Consider the following 14,554-nt stretch of genomic DNA (forward strand, 5'->3'; position numbering starts at 1 on the left):
GGGTCAATGGGGTTTAGTTCGAGTCCAGGTTTACGATCGAAAGTCATGTCCATAGTCGGGATTGAGAGTTGGATCATAATTTGTGGTCAAATTTTGGGTTCAATTTTCGATTCGATTGCATGGTCAAGGGTCGGTTCTTACAGGTTGAGAATCGAGTCGAGTCGATATTGCATATCTATATAAAAAAATATCAACTTCAGATAAATCTAATTTTAAAATCTCATCCAAACTATCTCTTAATATATGTTTTGGCCTTCTCTAAGAAATTTTGGATTAAACATAATAATTAAACAATAAAGAAATAGAATTAATAAGATTTTCTTTTTGAAAAAAAAAAAAGAAGCAGTATCAACGACTAGTTAAATCGAGTAAAAACTATATAGCAGTTTAAAATGATAAAAATAAATAAGAAAGTGAAAGAGACGGAGAATAATCAAATATACAATGTTTTGCCATCCTTCAACTCGAAAATAAATTTGGACAACAATATCTTTAGCTAAAAATAAAAAATAAAAAAATGCCAGCACAATTTCACGTGTTATGTTGCATTTCAAGAAATTCCAAAAGTTTTATGTGTTGTTTAAATTAAAAGTAATTTATTTAATTAGGTCTTAACAAGCTATTTAAAAATTGATCATTCAAACTAAGTATTTTTCACATTTAGGTATCAAGACACAGAGTTTATACGTGAAAAGCACTTATACGAATTATATATTGGAATAATTATCTTTCAATCCTAAATTAGATTTATTTTTTCATAAACTTTAATTACTTGAAAATGCAAAAAAATATATATATATCACGATAATTTCAGACAATCTACAGTTAATATTTATCTGAAATAATTATGTCAAATAACTTAGGGTCCGTTTAACCACAAATATATTTAGAAAAAATTTGGAAACTAGTGTTAGCCATATGATTTTTCATTACTTCACAAATATATTTGACAAATATTTCAAGTTCCCAAGTTTTAGAAAAAAAATTAGAATCTTAGCTAAATTATAGTATTTGAATTTTTCTAAAATATTTAAAAATTACCCCAAACTTTTATATTTTAAAAAAAAACACTCATCATTTATACTTTTAGACTAAATGTCATTCCTAGTTTGTTGTGCGAAATTTATTCCATCATATATATATATTTTATAAAAAATTCACATAACTTTTCACGAAACATTTTAATATATAATGATAATACATAAGTCTTTTAATAATTTTTAAAATTATGAATATAAATAATTATTTTTAAAAAAATCAAATATTTCTCATAAAATCTATAATCAAATATCTAATTAAACTTCATCCAAAAATAATTTGTCAAAAATATTTAAAATTTTATGGTCAAACTCTAATTTTTAACTTCCAACTCACGTAATAAGATTGTCATGGATTTTTGCTAAATAGAATGATAGTAAGTAATTAAAATATTTATTTTATTAGTAAATAAAATTAAAGACAACCAGCCCAAAAAAAATAATATGGAAACTAGTATTCATCTTTGGCTTAAATATGGTCAGTTACTTAATGACATACCAAATACTTTAATTAAGATAGTAAACCATTAAAATGTTTATTTGGCTTAAATATGGTTAGTTACCTAATACTTTAATTATTGACTTACCATTTTATAAATCCTTATATTCTTTTAGTTGAATTTACAAAATCTTTATATATATATATATATATATATATATATATATATATATGTATTAGAGTCAGTTTAGAGACATCAATAAATCTTTCTTTTTTTTAAATAAAATTTTGTTTCTATAATTATATTTTCTTTCAAACAAAGTTGCTACTTCACTTCAACCTCCAAGTAAGATCTTTGCTTCTTCCCTCTTTTTATAAATTTCATATATTTAATTTCTTTGTAGTTGATTTATCTATATGATCTATGTATTTTCTAATATCATCTAATTTTATTATATTCAAGTAAAAGGTAAAAAATTTTTTTTTATTAAAATCGGTATTGAAATTTTTTATAATTAAGTTTGTAAAAATATTATTTATTTGAAAGATACATTTTATTTTTTTACTGCTAATTTATAATCATCGAATAATAAATTGATATTTTTTAATATTATAGTAAGAACTTATTTATAGGGGAAATGGTAAGAACTTGGTCGTTGAAATTTTAGACCATTTATTACGGTAGGTTGCGACCTAACGGAATTGGACACTATTTACTACAATTCAATAAATGGGTTTGCCTAATAATATGACCTACATCTAACTTTTTTTAATTCAACAATATGGATCCCACATTTTTAAAAATATATATATATAAAAATAAAAATAAAAACTCTATTGTTCCACTTGTGGCAATTTTTTTGAACATTACATTTAAACAATTTTGTCAAACTTCAAAACCAAAAATAATAATCTAGCTAGGGTCCCCTAAACCAACGTGTCTACACTAGCACCATAGTTTCACCCAATTAATTTAATTAAAAGTTCTAAAAATTAATTAAAATATTGTAGTAAGAAAAAGTGAACTAAAACTAAGCACACATTCACTTACCATTGAAAATAACTTTTACAACTCTCTTTAATTTTAATTTATTTGTCTTAATTTTTACTCTATTTTTATATTTTAATATATTGAATAGTTTCTTTATAAGTTTAATCTCAAACTTTTTTTTTGATAATTTTTTAATTTTAATTTTATTCACAAAATTAAAATTTATCTTATATTTAGTTTAAGACTATCAAATTCGAAAATTTTCATTACTTTTCTTAGACATTATATTAAATTAAAATTAGACAAATTAATTAAAACGAGAAGAGTAACAATGTAGGAGGGTATTTTGGGCAAAATGAAAAGTACCCAGATTGAATAATCCCGGGATTACATCAGACTAATCCCAGATCAATCATCAGGTGAAAGCTAATATAAAATTATAGTCCAGATTAGCATCAATTATTTAAAAAGGTTCATGAAATTCGAGTTAGGGGTATTTTAGTCATTTCAGTCATAACGCTCTCCAAAACCCCACCACACTCAACGTATTTAATTTTTTTTTATTTTATTTTTAATTTTCACCCTCCCCGTTTCACAGAAATTATTTAGGTCAGTAATTTTTTTATTCTTTTACCATCAATTCAAACATATGTCAAAAAATTAGTTTGACTTTATAACTCGTAATAGTATTATACTTGTAGAACAAATGTTTCGAGTTTAAATTTCATTAAAAATATCAGAATTTTTATTATAGAATAATTTATTGTGTAAAACTTTTTGATATAAATTAAATTTTATTAAACACTATCATATTTAAATTATATACATTACATCATCAAATTATCTTTATATATTATAGAGTATTATATCAACATAAATTATTAAGATTACAAATCTCTTGTTTCAAGGGAATTTACTTATTTTTATTTATATTTTAGATAATTTGAGATAATGTATTTTTTCTTAATATTTACTGTGTATATAATTAATTTATTTTTTTGAAAAAAAATAAATTAGATGGTGAAATCCAAAATGCCCAAAAAGCAAAGGGTGACCTACATGGGCCGGCTTTTAACTATATTTAGCTGGACAGACAAAAAACAACTTATTATCTTCATCGTCGCTATCTGCAGCTGTATTTTCTACTTCTTTCTACTCTAATATATTCCATTTACTTTTTTAAAAATACAAAAATTACACTCTTTTTTTTTTTTGTTAATTATACACTATATATACAGTATAAACCAATTTTTTATATTGTTGTTACCATAAGTGATCCTTCTGGTTTTTATTGAAAGAGAAAAAAAAAACTCATTTCTTGTCAATAATACTAGAAGAGAAAAATCTGAAGATTCCACAGCTAAAAGAAGCAAAGGGGTGTTATTTTTTTTTTTTAAAAAAATTATTATTATATATATTTCTGGGTCTACTCTTTTTTTTTAATTTTGTTTGTTTAAATTGTTATGTATTTTAAGAGGTGTGAGATTGACAGGCAGATCCCACCGAAATAAATTAATAAATTCACCACACCCCCATCTTCATAAAAACCCCTTAGAATTCACCCTCTTTTTTTTTCTTCTGTCGTATAATTCATTGGTGTAATTGCTAACTTGCTTGGTTTACAGAAGAAATAGAGGAGGTGGAAGAAGAAGGAGGTTGTTGTTTTTTTGCAATTGAAGCGATGCTGGGCGTTTCCGGCTTAGTAAGTAGTGAAGGTGGTGGTGATAATCCAGAAAGCGGTGGAGGAGCTGGAAGCGGAGGGAGTAGTGAGATTGGATTAGGCGGTGGAAGTGGCGGCGGTGGAGGTAGTAGCGGTGGATTCATGACGGAAGATGGAGAAAGAAATTCAGGTGGAAATAGATGGCCAAGACAAGAAACAATTGCTTTGCTGAAAATAAGGTCTGAAATGGATGTTATTTTTAGAGACTCAAGTCTTAAAGGACCTTTATGGGAAGAAGTTTCCAGGTAATTAAATTCAATTTCATTATTCCAATTTCTTCACCTGACCTTCTCAATCATTATTAAGCTGCACCAGTTTCATCATGCATAAATAAAAATTGATAGAAATGGAATCTTTATTTAATTTTTTTTTTTCAATTTCTACTTTTGGGAAAAAAAATAATTAATAGAATGATTTTTATTTTTTTGGGAAATGAAAAGATAGATCTATGGATCAGAATTCCATTGATTTATTGCTTTTTTGATTAAAAGGGTTATTGTTTTTCAGTTCATTTCACTACAAACAATACAACAAAAATACAATTGTTGAGGAAATTCAGATTCCCTCCTTCCGGGTTTTGAGCCAAATTCAGTTTTGCTTTTTTGGCGTTTTTTCTTTCTCTGCCAATTCCAGCAACAAATTTTGGAAACTAATTTACTCATCTTTTTTGTATTAGAGTTCCAACTTTATGAACTACCTTTTTTTAAATTTAGCAAATAAATAAGTTTGGTAATCATCAAATCTAATAATTAAGCAAGTAAAAAAACAAGATTTATGATTGAGAAAAATGTGGTTTCCATAGAGTGTTTCAATTGTCTCCTACTTGTTTAATTAATTGATTTCTTAATTACCTTAATCTTGATTAATAATCTCATTTTTATTTTATGTGGTGAATAGTATTTTACTATTGAATTCAATTACCAAGGATTTAAATTATTGTACTTGTTTATTTACTACCATTTTTTCTAATACTTATGCCAACTGTTGTTATCATGAGCAGGAAAATGGCAGACCTTGGGTTCCACAGAAGTTCCAAGAAATGCAAGGAGAAGTTCGAAAATGTATACAAATATCACAAGAGAACCAAGGATGGCCGAGCATCGAAAGCGGATGGAAAGAATTATAGGTTTTTCGAGCAATTGGAAGCCCTGGAGAACATTACATCTCATCATTCTCTAATGCCAGTACCGTCGTCTAATACGCGTCCTCCACCCCCTCCGTTGGAAGCTACTCCAATAAATATGGCTATGCCAATGGCATCATCAAATGTACAAGTCACGGCTTCACAAGGTACTATTCCTCATCATGTTACTATTTCATCAGCACCACCGCCACCGAATAGCCTTTTTGCTCCTTCTCATCAAAATGCTCCGTCAAGTTCACCCGTGCCACTACCACCACCGCCATCACAGCAACCATCACCGCAGCCAGCTGTCAATCCGATTAATAATATTCCTCAACAAGTGAACGCTTCAGCAATGTCGTATTCAACTTCTTCGTCTACTTCCTCGGATGAGGATATACAAAGAAGGCATAAGAAGAAGAGGAAATGGAAGGATTATTTTGAGAAGTTCACCAAGGATGTGATTAATAAGCAGGAGGAATCGCACAGGAGGTTCTTGGAGAAGCTTGAGAAGCGGGAACATGATCGGATGGTTCGAGAAGAAGCATGGAAAGTAGAGGAAATGGCAAGGATGAATAGGGAGCATGATCTTTTAGTTCAAGAAAGAGCAATGGCGGCAGCCAAGGATGCAGCTGTTATTTCTTTTTTACAAAAGATAACTGAACAGCAAAACATTCAAATTCCAAATAGTATCAACGTTGGCCCTCCATCAGCACAAGTACAAATACAATTGCCTGAAAACCCACTATCCGCGCCTGTACCAACACAAATACAACCGACGACTGTTACAGCAGCAGCACCACCTCAACCAGCACCGGTCCCAGTATCGTTGCCAGTAACAATACCAGCTCCAGTACCAGCATTAATACCATCATTGTCGCTACCACTGACACCACCAGTGCCATCCAAGAACATGGAGTTAGTACCAAAAAGCGATAACGGAGGTGATAGTTACAGTCCAGCAAGCTCTTCAAGGTGGCCAAAAGCAGAAGTTGAAGCATTGATTAAACTTCGTACAAATTTAGATGTCAAATACCAAGAGAACGGACCTAAAGGTCCACTTTGGGAAGAGATATCATCTGGAATGAAGAAAATTGGATACAATCGGAATGCAAAGAGATGCAAAGAAAAATGGGAAAACATCAACAAATACTTCAAGAAGGTGAAGGAGAGCAACAAAAAACGACCCGAAGATTCCAAAACTTGCCCATATTTCCACCAGCTCGATGCACTGTACAAGGAGAAAGCCAAAAACCCCGAAACAGCTTCTTCAACGTCTTCGTTCAATCCTTCATTCGCTTTAAACCCCGATAACAACCAAATGGCTCCCATCATGGCTCGTCCAGAACAGCAATGGCCACTTCCACAACACCATGAAAGCACCACCCGTATCGACCACGAAAACGAGAGCGACAACATGGATGAAGATGATCACGATGATGAGGAGGATGAAGATGACGAGGACGAAAACAACGCTTATGAGATAGTAGCAAACAAGCAACAATCCTCAATGGCGGCCGCAAACACCACTACCAGCACCGCAACAACAACAGTTTGAGGTAAAATTAGCACAGATCTCTCATCATAAAAATAAAAGAAAAATCAGAAGTGTGGGGGCAAAAAGAAGCAGAAATTAGTGGGGAAGTGAGTGGAACATTGGGAATAGCAAGTGGGTCAACAGATTCTTGCAGAGAAAATGTCAGATTGGATCAGATCTCAGAAAATTCCGGTTGGTATGAGAAGACGGTCACTCGGAGGAAAAAAAATGTGAAGAGAATTTTACAAATCATTTCAACTTTATTTCTTTTTTTTTTTGGTAAGGGGTATAGTAGTGTAGTTTTTGGTGGTATAAGTTTATTTGAACTTTCATTGTTTATTTATTAATTATCAAAAATAAAGTTTATTGAGGGGAGAGAAGAGAAAAAAGAAATGGACATAAAGGAAGATTTTTGAAGGAATAAATGAAGGGACAAAGTTTGTAATTTTTTTATTAAAAAAAAAAACTCTTTTTTTTTCTTTTATTTCCTTTTTGTTCATGGGTGTAAATGTGAGAATTGGTTAAGTAGAATTACATTTCATTCCATTATAATTTATTTATCTGACTTTAAATATTTTTTAATTTTATAATCTTTAATAAAAGTCGCCAAACAAGACAAAAAGTATTATAATTTTTAAAATGAAAGTAAAAGAAATTAAATACATTGAAAGTTTTTTTTTTCATAGTATTGTAGAATGTATTGATGATAATTAAATTCTTTTCTTTTTCCATCAAAACAAAGCACATATTAGAAAAATTCAAGTACATCAATTTGTGAGGCAACAATTCACCCCAAGTTGCAAAAACAGCTACTAGTATATTTTTGTACTTTGATTCCCTCAGAAAAACAAAAGAAGAAAGGATGAAAAAACATAACAACAAATGGGTCCTTGTTGCACATGATATATATATACACACAATATTACTGTAGTGTTTAATTTTCAAGAAAAATAAATAAATAAATTGGGACTTGTTCTTTTTTTGTATTTTTTCTACAACTATCACATCTCTGATCATTACTTTTATATAAATCTTTGTTTTCTCTTGTACAATTAGTGAGTAAAAGTTATCAAGAGCTAAGGGTGTGTTTGGTAGGAAAAGAAAAACTTCAAAAATTACTTACTTTTAAGCAACACATTACACAAAAAATATTTTTCCCTGTTGAAAGGAGTATTAACTTTCTTTGCTTATATGATTTCATTGGAATATTTTATTTTTATTTTTTGTATTTCAGAAAGTATTGGATAGTGACAAATAATGATAATCACTTATAAGTTTGGACCAATAGTATTATTTTTAACCCCATTGTTGTCTAGATATATAGATATAATAAATAATAACATATGGGATGGAAATTGAAATATGAGGAAAAAGAAAAAAGGGGGACCCTCAAGCAATAATAATGTAGCACAACACTAGAGCTACCTATGTAGTGGGGACATAAATAAATTATACTACAAAAGAAGAGTTGGAAAAACTTCAAATCATTATAAGTGAAATGTGCATTATTTTCATTCAAGTGTTGACTTCCACAAAAATGTAATACATGGTTATTCATCAAAACAAAGAAAGAAAGAGAGAGAGAATAATAATGACATTGGATGGTGTAAAAAAAAGAAGATGATAATAATTATTGATAAGTAGTCTACCTATACTTCATGGAGATGCCTTTTTGTTCCTCTTCCCACATGATGTGTAGGGTTAAAACAAAAAAAAAAAAGAGTTCATATATATTTATATATAATATATACTCCTACTTTAATCTTGTTTCAATAATTCAGTTCCTTTAAAAAATGAAAGAAATTTCATCTTATTATATAGTTTTTGATGTTTGGTTATAAGAAAATAATGTATAAAAAAAAATATAAGCATGACTTAATTTAAATATTAATTTATGCATGTGAGGTGAGGCGGAATCAAGGGAGCGAAAGTTTAAGAAAATATAATGCAAATGTAAGGTCAGATATGGTATCTATGTGTATATATTGCATATTGATAATCAATTGAAATCTCTTTATAAAAATGCTACCTCAGTTATTGCATGAAACATCATGACATATATAATATTGGGACAAATAAAATTATACCAATTTCAAATTGTACATTTCTTTTTCCAAAACCATATACATTGTAACCTTTAATATAACACATATTTTACTTCTAATAACATCTTATGCAAAGTCCATTCAACATAAATTCCTTGAACTATGAGTTGATGTGATGTCCAATAACCTAGTAAATTCAACAAATAATTGGTAGCAGAGCTTGTCTTCTATATATATTCTTATATTTAACATGTTGTACAATAATACAAATATGCTTTTATTGAAAGAAAACATCAAAAAATTTCATGCATTATGTGCAAGATTGAATTTATTAAAAAATAAAACACAAAATTGATCATACCATCCATAACAAGGGAGACAAAATTACAATAAATAAATATAACTAATTATAAATATTTTAAATTATTCTTAACGAAATTTTTGACTTTTTTCGACGATAGTAATCCTCTTTCTTTGCCCAAATCCACTGTGTGGGAGTGGGTGTGGGTCCATAAAAATGGGATATATAGTAATATATGAATAGACAAAACTAATAAATAAATTGTAGAAAGTGTTATTAAATTAAATAGTAGTATAAAGTATAGAAGGTATAGTAGTAGTTGTAGTGTTAAAAGAAGAGGTGCACATGAGAAAGGACCCACACCTATTGTTGCTATCATATTTACGCCACTTAACTCTTATCTTGTTTACAAACTTTTTTTTTTAGTTTAGAAATTGAAATTTATAAATTTAAAATTTAATATGATTAAATAAATTTAAAGGATTTTATACAATTAATTATGTTCTTTCTATTTAAGTATTATTAAAAAAAATTAATCCAATCTTACCAATACTTTATTTTAATTATTCAATTTGTAATTAAATATTTAATTATTTTTTTATATAATTATAATTGTAAGACAAAAAATATCTTTTTGTATCCGTAATTAATAATCTGGATCTGCCTATATTTCAATAATATATTCTGTTAAACTTCCTTTCGGACAAAATGAATGAAATTTCTAAAGTATTATAATATGATCTAAACAACCAGTTATGTAAAATACAACTCTCTCTCTCTCTAATTAATACTTCATCGATCTTATTTTATATATCATTTTCTTTTAGTTTGTATTTATATAAAACGATGTTATTTTACTCTTCTATCTTTATTTAATTTTTTTATTATTCCAATTTTCAATTAATGTATATCATTTAATCTATTTTGACTAATTAATTTAACTAATGAACACGAATTATTTACTTAATTTTTCTAAATTGGTCAAACAAATATTTTCAAGGCTTATAACTCACAATAGTAAAAAAGAAATAATATGGTAATTTGTACATTGATTTATGAAATGACACATGCTACGGACCAACTATTTATCGAATTAGATAACATATAAAATGGGACGGAGGGAGTAATATTGATCCATTATATTAAAAATATTTATCCACTTTATAAAATCCATCAATATTTTTACACTTAATATCTAATTTACTCTTATCATTAATTATTATTATTTTTCTATTAGATTTTTCAAATACATTATATTTATTATATTTAAAGGATGATATTTTACTTTTTTATTTGTAATTTCTCAAAAATATTATTAAATTTATTGTCAACAACTATTATTGAATAGAGAGATTACCATTAACTTCTCTCCCCCTCTCTATTTTTCTTCTTTTTTTTTGTTTAAAAAGAAATTATTAAGGAAGTTACTCTGTTTCATAATTTCAATGTAACACACACCAACATGGATTAGTGTGAATACTCATTCATTTAAGTAAAGATTTCATGTTTGATTTTTTTTTTTGAAATAAAATTATTTTTTTTGTAAAAGTATTTTATTTTTAATATGAAACTTTACGACGTAAATCATATTTAATTGGACTTAATGGGAATTTTCAACGCATAAAAGATAAAAAAATCAATATGACACATTTCTTTTAGTTTATTTTTTAAAAAATCATATTTTTATGCATAAGAAGATACTATTTTTAAAATTTTCAGTTTATTCTTAATAAAATTATTTATATATAATTATATAAATGTCTAATAAAATATAAATTTTGAAAAAAGAAATTAATTAGTAAATTTTGCGGTGAAGAAAGTATATTTTTTCTTGTCAGAAAGTCGTAATAGTACTGTAATCAGTCTCCTGGGCCCACATGCCCCCACCACCCTCCAAAGGAATCTGATCTTTTCTAAATCAATTAATTAAATTGCAAGTATACATTTGTTCACATTTTCTTTCAAAAACATTTTATCCACGGTATATCAAATGTACTAAGATGTCTTTTCAGGATGATTTAGATCGAATTTTCACATAGTTTTACTTTTTTAAGTCCAATAATAGTTGAATTACTGACTTAACACGAGCATTAAAAGATATGAGTAATTTTATCAAATTAAATATATATCATCTAAATATTGAAAAATAAATAGTATTTAATAGCAATGATAAAGTAGACATAAAATAATAATTTATTTATTGATTTTATAAACTGGACAAATATAATTGAATATCTCAAAATAATATCGTGAAAAAGTAAAAATAGACAGAAGAATTATCATTTTGGCTTAAACTTAAGTGCTCATAAATAATTTTAACTTTAATCCAAACACTACAAAATCGCTTTTAACATTATTTTACCTTCAAAAATATTGATCTCCCATCCTAAAAATGTCATATAGATGGTCAAAATTAAACAGTTATAAAAAATCAAAATTAACCAAAAAGAGAAGTATGATAAACAGATTGAAACAAAGGCTAGAATAATTATCTAGAAATTCTGTCGTCGATAAAAAAAAGGGGCCTAATCTAAAAAGCTCATTTTTATGAGAAAATTTAGGAAATAGCAAATATAACCGTCATAATAAAACTTTATAACTAGCACTTCCTACCTATAATTTCATTTGTTATGGATGCAACAATTTATCGTTTGAGAATATATAAATTTTGTATTTATAAATTTAGAAGTTCTTCAGTATCTCGTTTGTATATTTCATTTGTCAATATACAAACAATTTAATTTATTATGATTTTTTTCACAAATTGTATACAATAGACATGTACAAAATTCTGAATTTATACAATTGTGAACCAAATTATATAAATTCTAAGTTTTATACAAATCAAACGAAAAATAGTAATAGCGAATTACCATTTACTTAAACTATTGCTACAATATTTAATATAGGCGAGTAATGATTTTGAATTTTGATGAATGTATATTGCACAATATAATCTATATTGAGAACAACAACTGCCAGTCAGCAGTACAGTGCAAGATTTTAGCTTTGCTACTTGTAATAGAAACAGAATTAATGAAGTATTAAAAGGTGACCTCATTAAAACTAGAAATATACATAATACTTTTACATTAGGAAAAAAAAAGAAAAAGGACTCTCTAGTGTATATATATTGTATACTTTTATGACGTCTTACATACAAATGAATACTAAATTTAGATACTTACTATGACAAATAAACTAAAGAGAATTTTGCAGACCCCTCCTATATTTAAAACATATTGTATAGGTTGACAATATTTTCCTTTTTTTCTTACTTACTATTAATGGATATGGCAAACTACTCTATGAGAATATTTACTAATTTAATGAATTGTTATAATTTTTTTTATTTTTTTAGTTTTTTTGTGAACTCTGTCATTCAATTTGACTATACCTTATCATTATGGAGATCAGTCATGTTTTCTTTGAATTTCATTTCACTTGGATAAATACAAGACCTGTTGTCTCCATCAACAAAAGAGAATATAAAAGGTTTATTTCTAAGTCAAACACTGAGACTAAAAATATTATATTATATGTGCTGCTTCGTCTATTCTCTTTATTTTGATTTTTGAGATTTAAACGAGAAAAGTGTTGATTGTAATTTATCGTGATGACTTTTGCAATGACTTATACATGTATATATTTTTTTTTTATTTAGTTGTCATTAATTTAGGTTTAAGTCCCTTGGAATTTAGGTAAGTTTATAATTGTATTCTTATTTAGTGTTTTCTGAAAGTTAAATTTTTAATAAGTGAACATGAATTAACAATATATTTTGATTTATTAAATATATGAACATGTAATAATTTTGTATTTCTATGTTGATTAAATGCATACTTTCAAGTTTAATAACTCTCAAAGATAAAAAAATAAAAAACAAATGTATCGATCGTTGATCAGTATTAAGAAATATTTAAGTTTATCAAGACTGACTCATGTACCTGCGAATTTAGTTAGAGATAATGTACTTGCCATTTTTCCAAGGCAATATTACAAGTTCATCCTTCGCGTGAAAATGGCATTGCGGAATTTATTGGAAATATACATTCATGGAGAATATATTCTAATATTGAGGAATTTAAAACTTTTGCAAGAAAATTCAAATGAACTAGTTGCAAAAATTTTCATATAATTCAGAATTTTCTTATAATGATTCAGGTAAATAAAAGCAGAGTGAAAAACTCTTTTTACGTGCTAATTCTAAATATGTAAATTATTTGTTCTAAGAACCTTACAAATTATACCTTTGAATACATATTTTAATTCTCCAAATTCTAACTATATTATATGAGTCGAAACATTTATTCTTAATAAAGGGAAAAATAATATTATAATCCACTCATTCGTAGTGTACCTGAAAGAGCTAAATAATCTAGACTAATTTTACGATTTACTTGTTATCTCCTATTAACACATATTAAGCAACTATTTCGTTCACTAAAAATATTTTCACCAATTTTTCTTTTCGATCAAAACAGTTTCTGGCAACAGTAGACTTTAATTTTATGGGGTAAATTAAACGTAGAATTGAATTAACCGAATGATAATGGACTAAATTAATAAAATAGAGAAAAGTATTTAAAATATCTTTAAACTTATCACATATTATTAGCTTTATCACTATACTATCTATAGCTTTAAAAATACTTCTTTGTTTGACTAACTAAACTTAAGTACACTCTTGATATACCACATGGCATAACAAGTCGTCTTAAACTCTTATATGAGCACGACACTCTTAATAAAAAAAATCAAATGAAATATTGAGAACACTCTTAAATTTGACAAAAATTTAAAAGTATTTTGACACTCATATAGCAAAATCGATAATGTATTTAACTTCAGCTAATTAACTTTAAGAAATATTTTTAACGTTAATAATAATTTAAAAATAAAATTAATAATTTATAATAAATCTAAAAATATTTTCAATAGTTCTCTGTTAATAAAATAAACAAGTCAAGTAAATTATGATTTCACCAAATAATTTTACCCCATACAACATTGGGTCAGAATTGAGTGGATTATATAGCAGCAGCTACATTGAAGTGTAGGACAAACAATTAAACTGCAGTAAATATAAAACACTGTAGGGGGGGTGGGGGACCTTTAATTAGTACTACCAATATAATGTGTTGGAGGTACCAAATTCTGTTAAAATGTACGAAGGCATCTTTATTTATTTATTTATTTATTTTAAAAAATTAAATTAAATTATCAAACACTGCCAAGTAAAACAAACTAGTACTCCTTAATTGCTTTAGCTGCTGCACTTGCTAAATTTTGAATTCAGAATTTGAGGTTGAGTTTCTTTTTGACTAGTACTTAAATTTGCTTTTGATTCTATAATCTTGT

General features: G+C 27.1%; 1 protein-coding gene across 1 annotated transcript; it reads left to right on the forward strand.

Moving 5' to 3' along the window:
• Positions 1-3,429: 3,429 nt before the first annotated feature.
• LOC101267228 (trihelix transcription factor DF1) lies at positions 3,430-7,331 on the forward strand. The gene is made up of 2 exons (XM_004237741.5): positions 3,430-4,432; positions 5,188-7,331. The coding sequence occupies exons 1-2, from the start codon at positions 4,149-4,151 to the stop codon at positions 6,866-6,868; spliced, it is 1,965 nt and encodes a 654-aa protein (XP_004237789.1). The 5' UTR covers positions 3,430-4,148; the 3' UTR covers positions 6,869-7,331.
• The last annotated feature ends 7,223 nt before the right edge of the window (positions 7,332-14,554 follow it).

The sequence above is a fragment of the Solanum lycopersicum genome, chromosome 4 (genome assembly GCF_036512215.1).
Source record: "Solanum lycopersicum chromosome 4, SLM_r2.1".
Lineage (NCBI taxonomy): Eukaryota > Viridiplantae > Streptophyta > Magnoliopsida > Solanales > Solanaceae > Solanum > Solanum lycopersicum.

Bases quoted from the DNA above. Each gene is read 5' to 3' on its own strand.
- LOC101267228 (XM_004237741.5), top strand. From the start codon at position 4,149: ATGCTGGGCGTTTCCGGCTTAGTAAGTAGTGAAGGTGGTGGTGATAAT. The intron at 4,433-5,187 runs GTAATTAAATTC...TATCATGAGCAG, and splicing joins TTATGGGAAGAAGTTTCCAG to GAAAATGGCAGACCTTGGGT.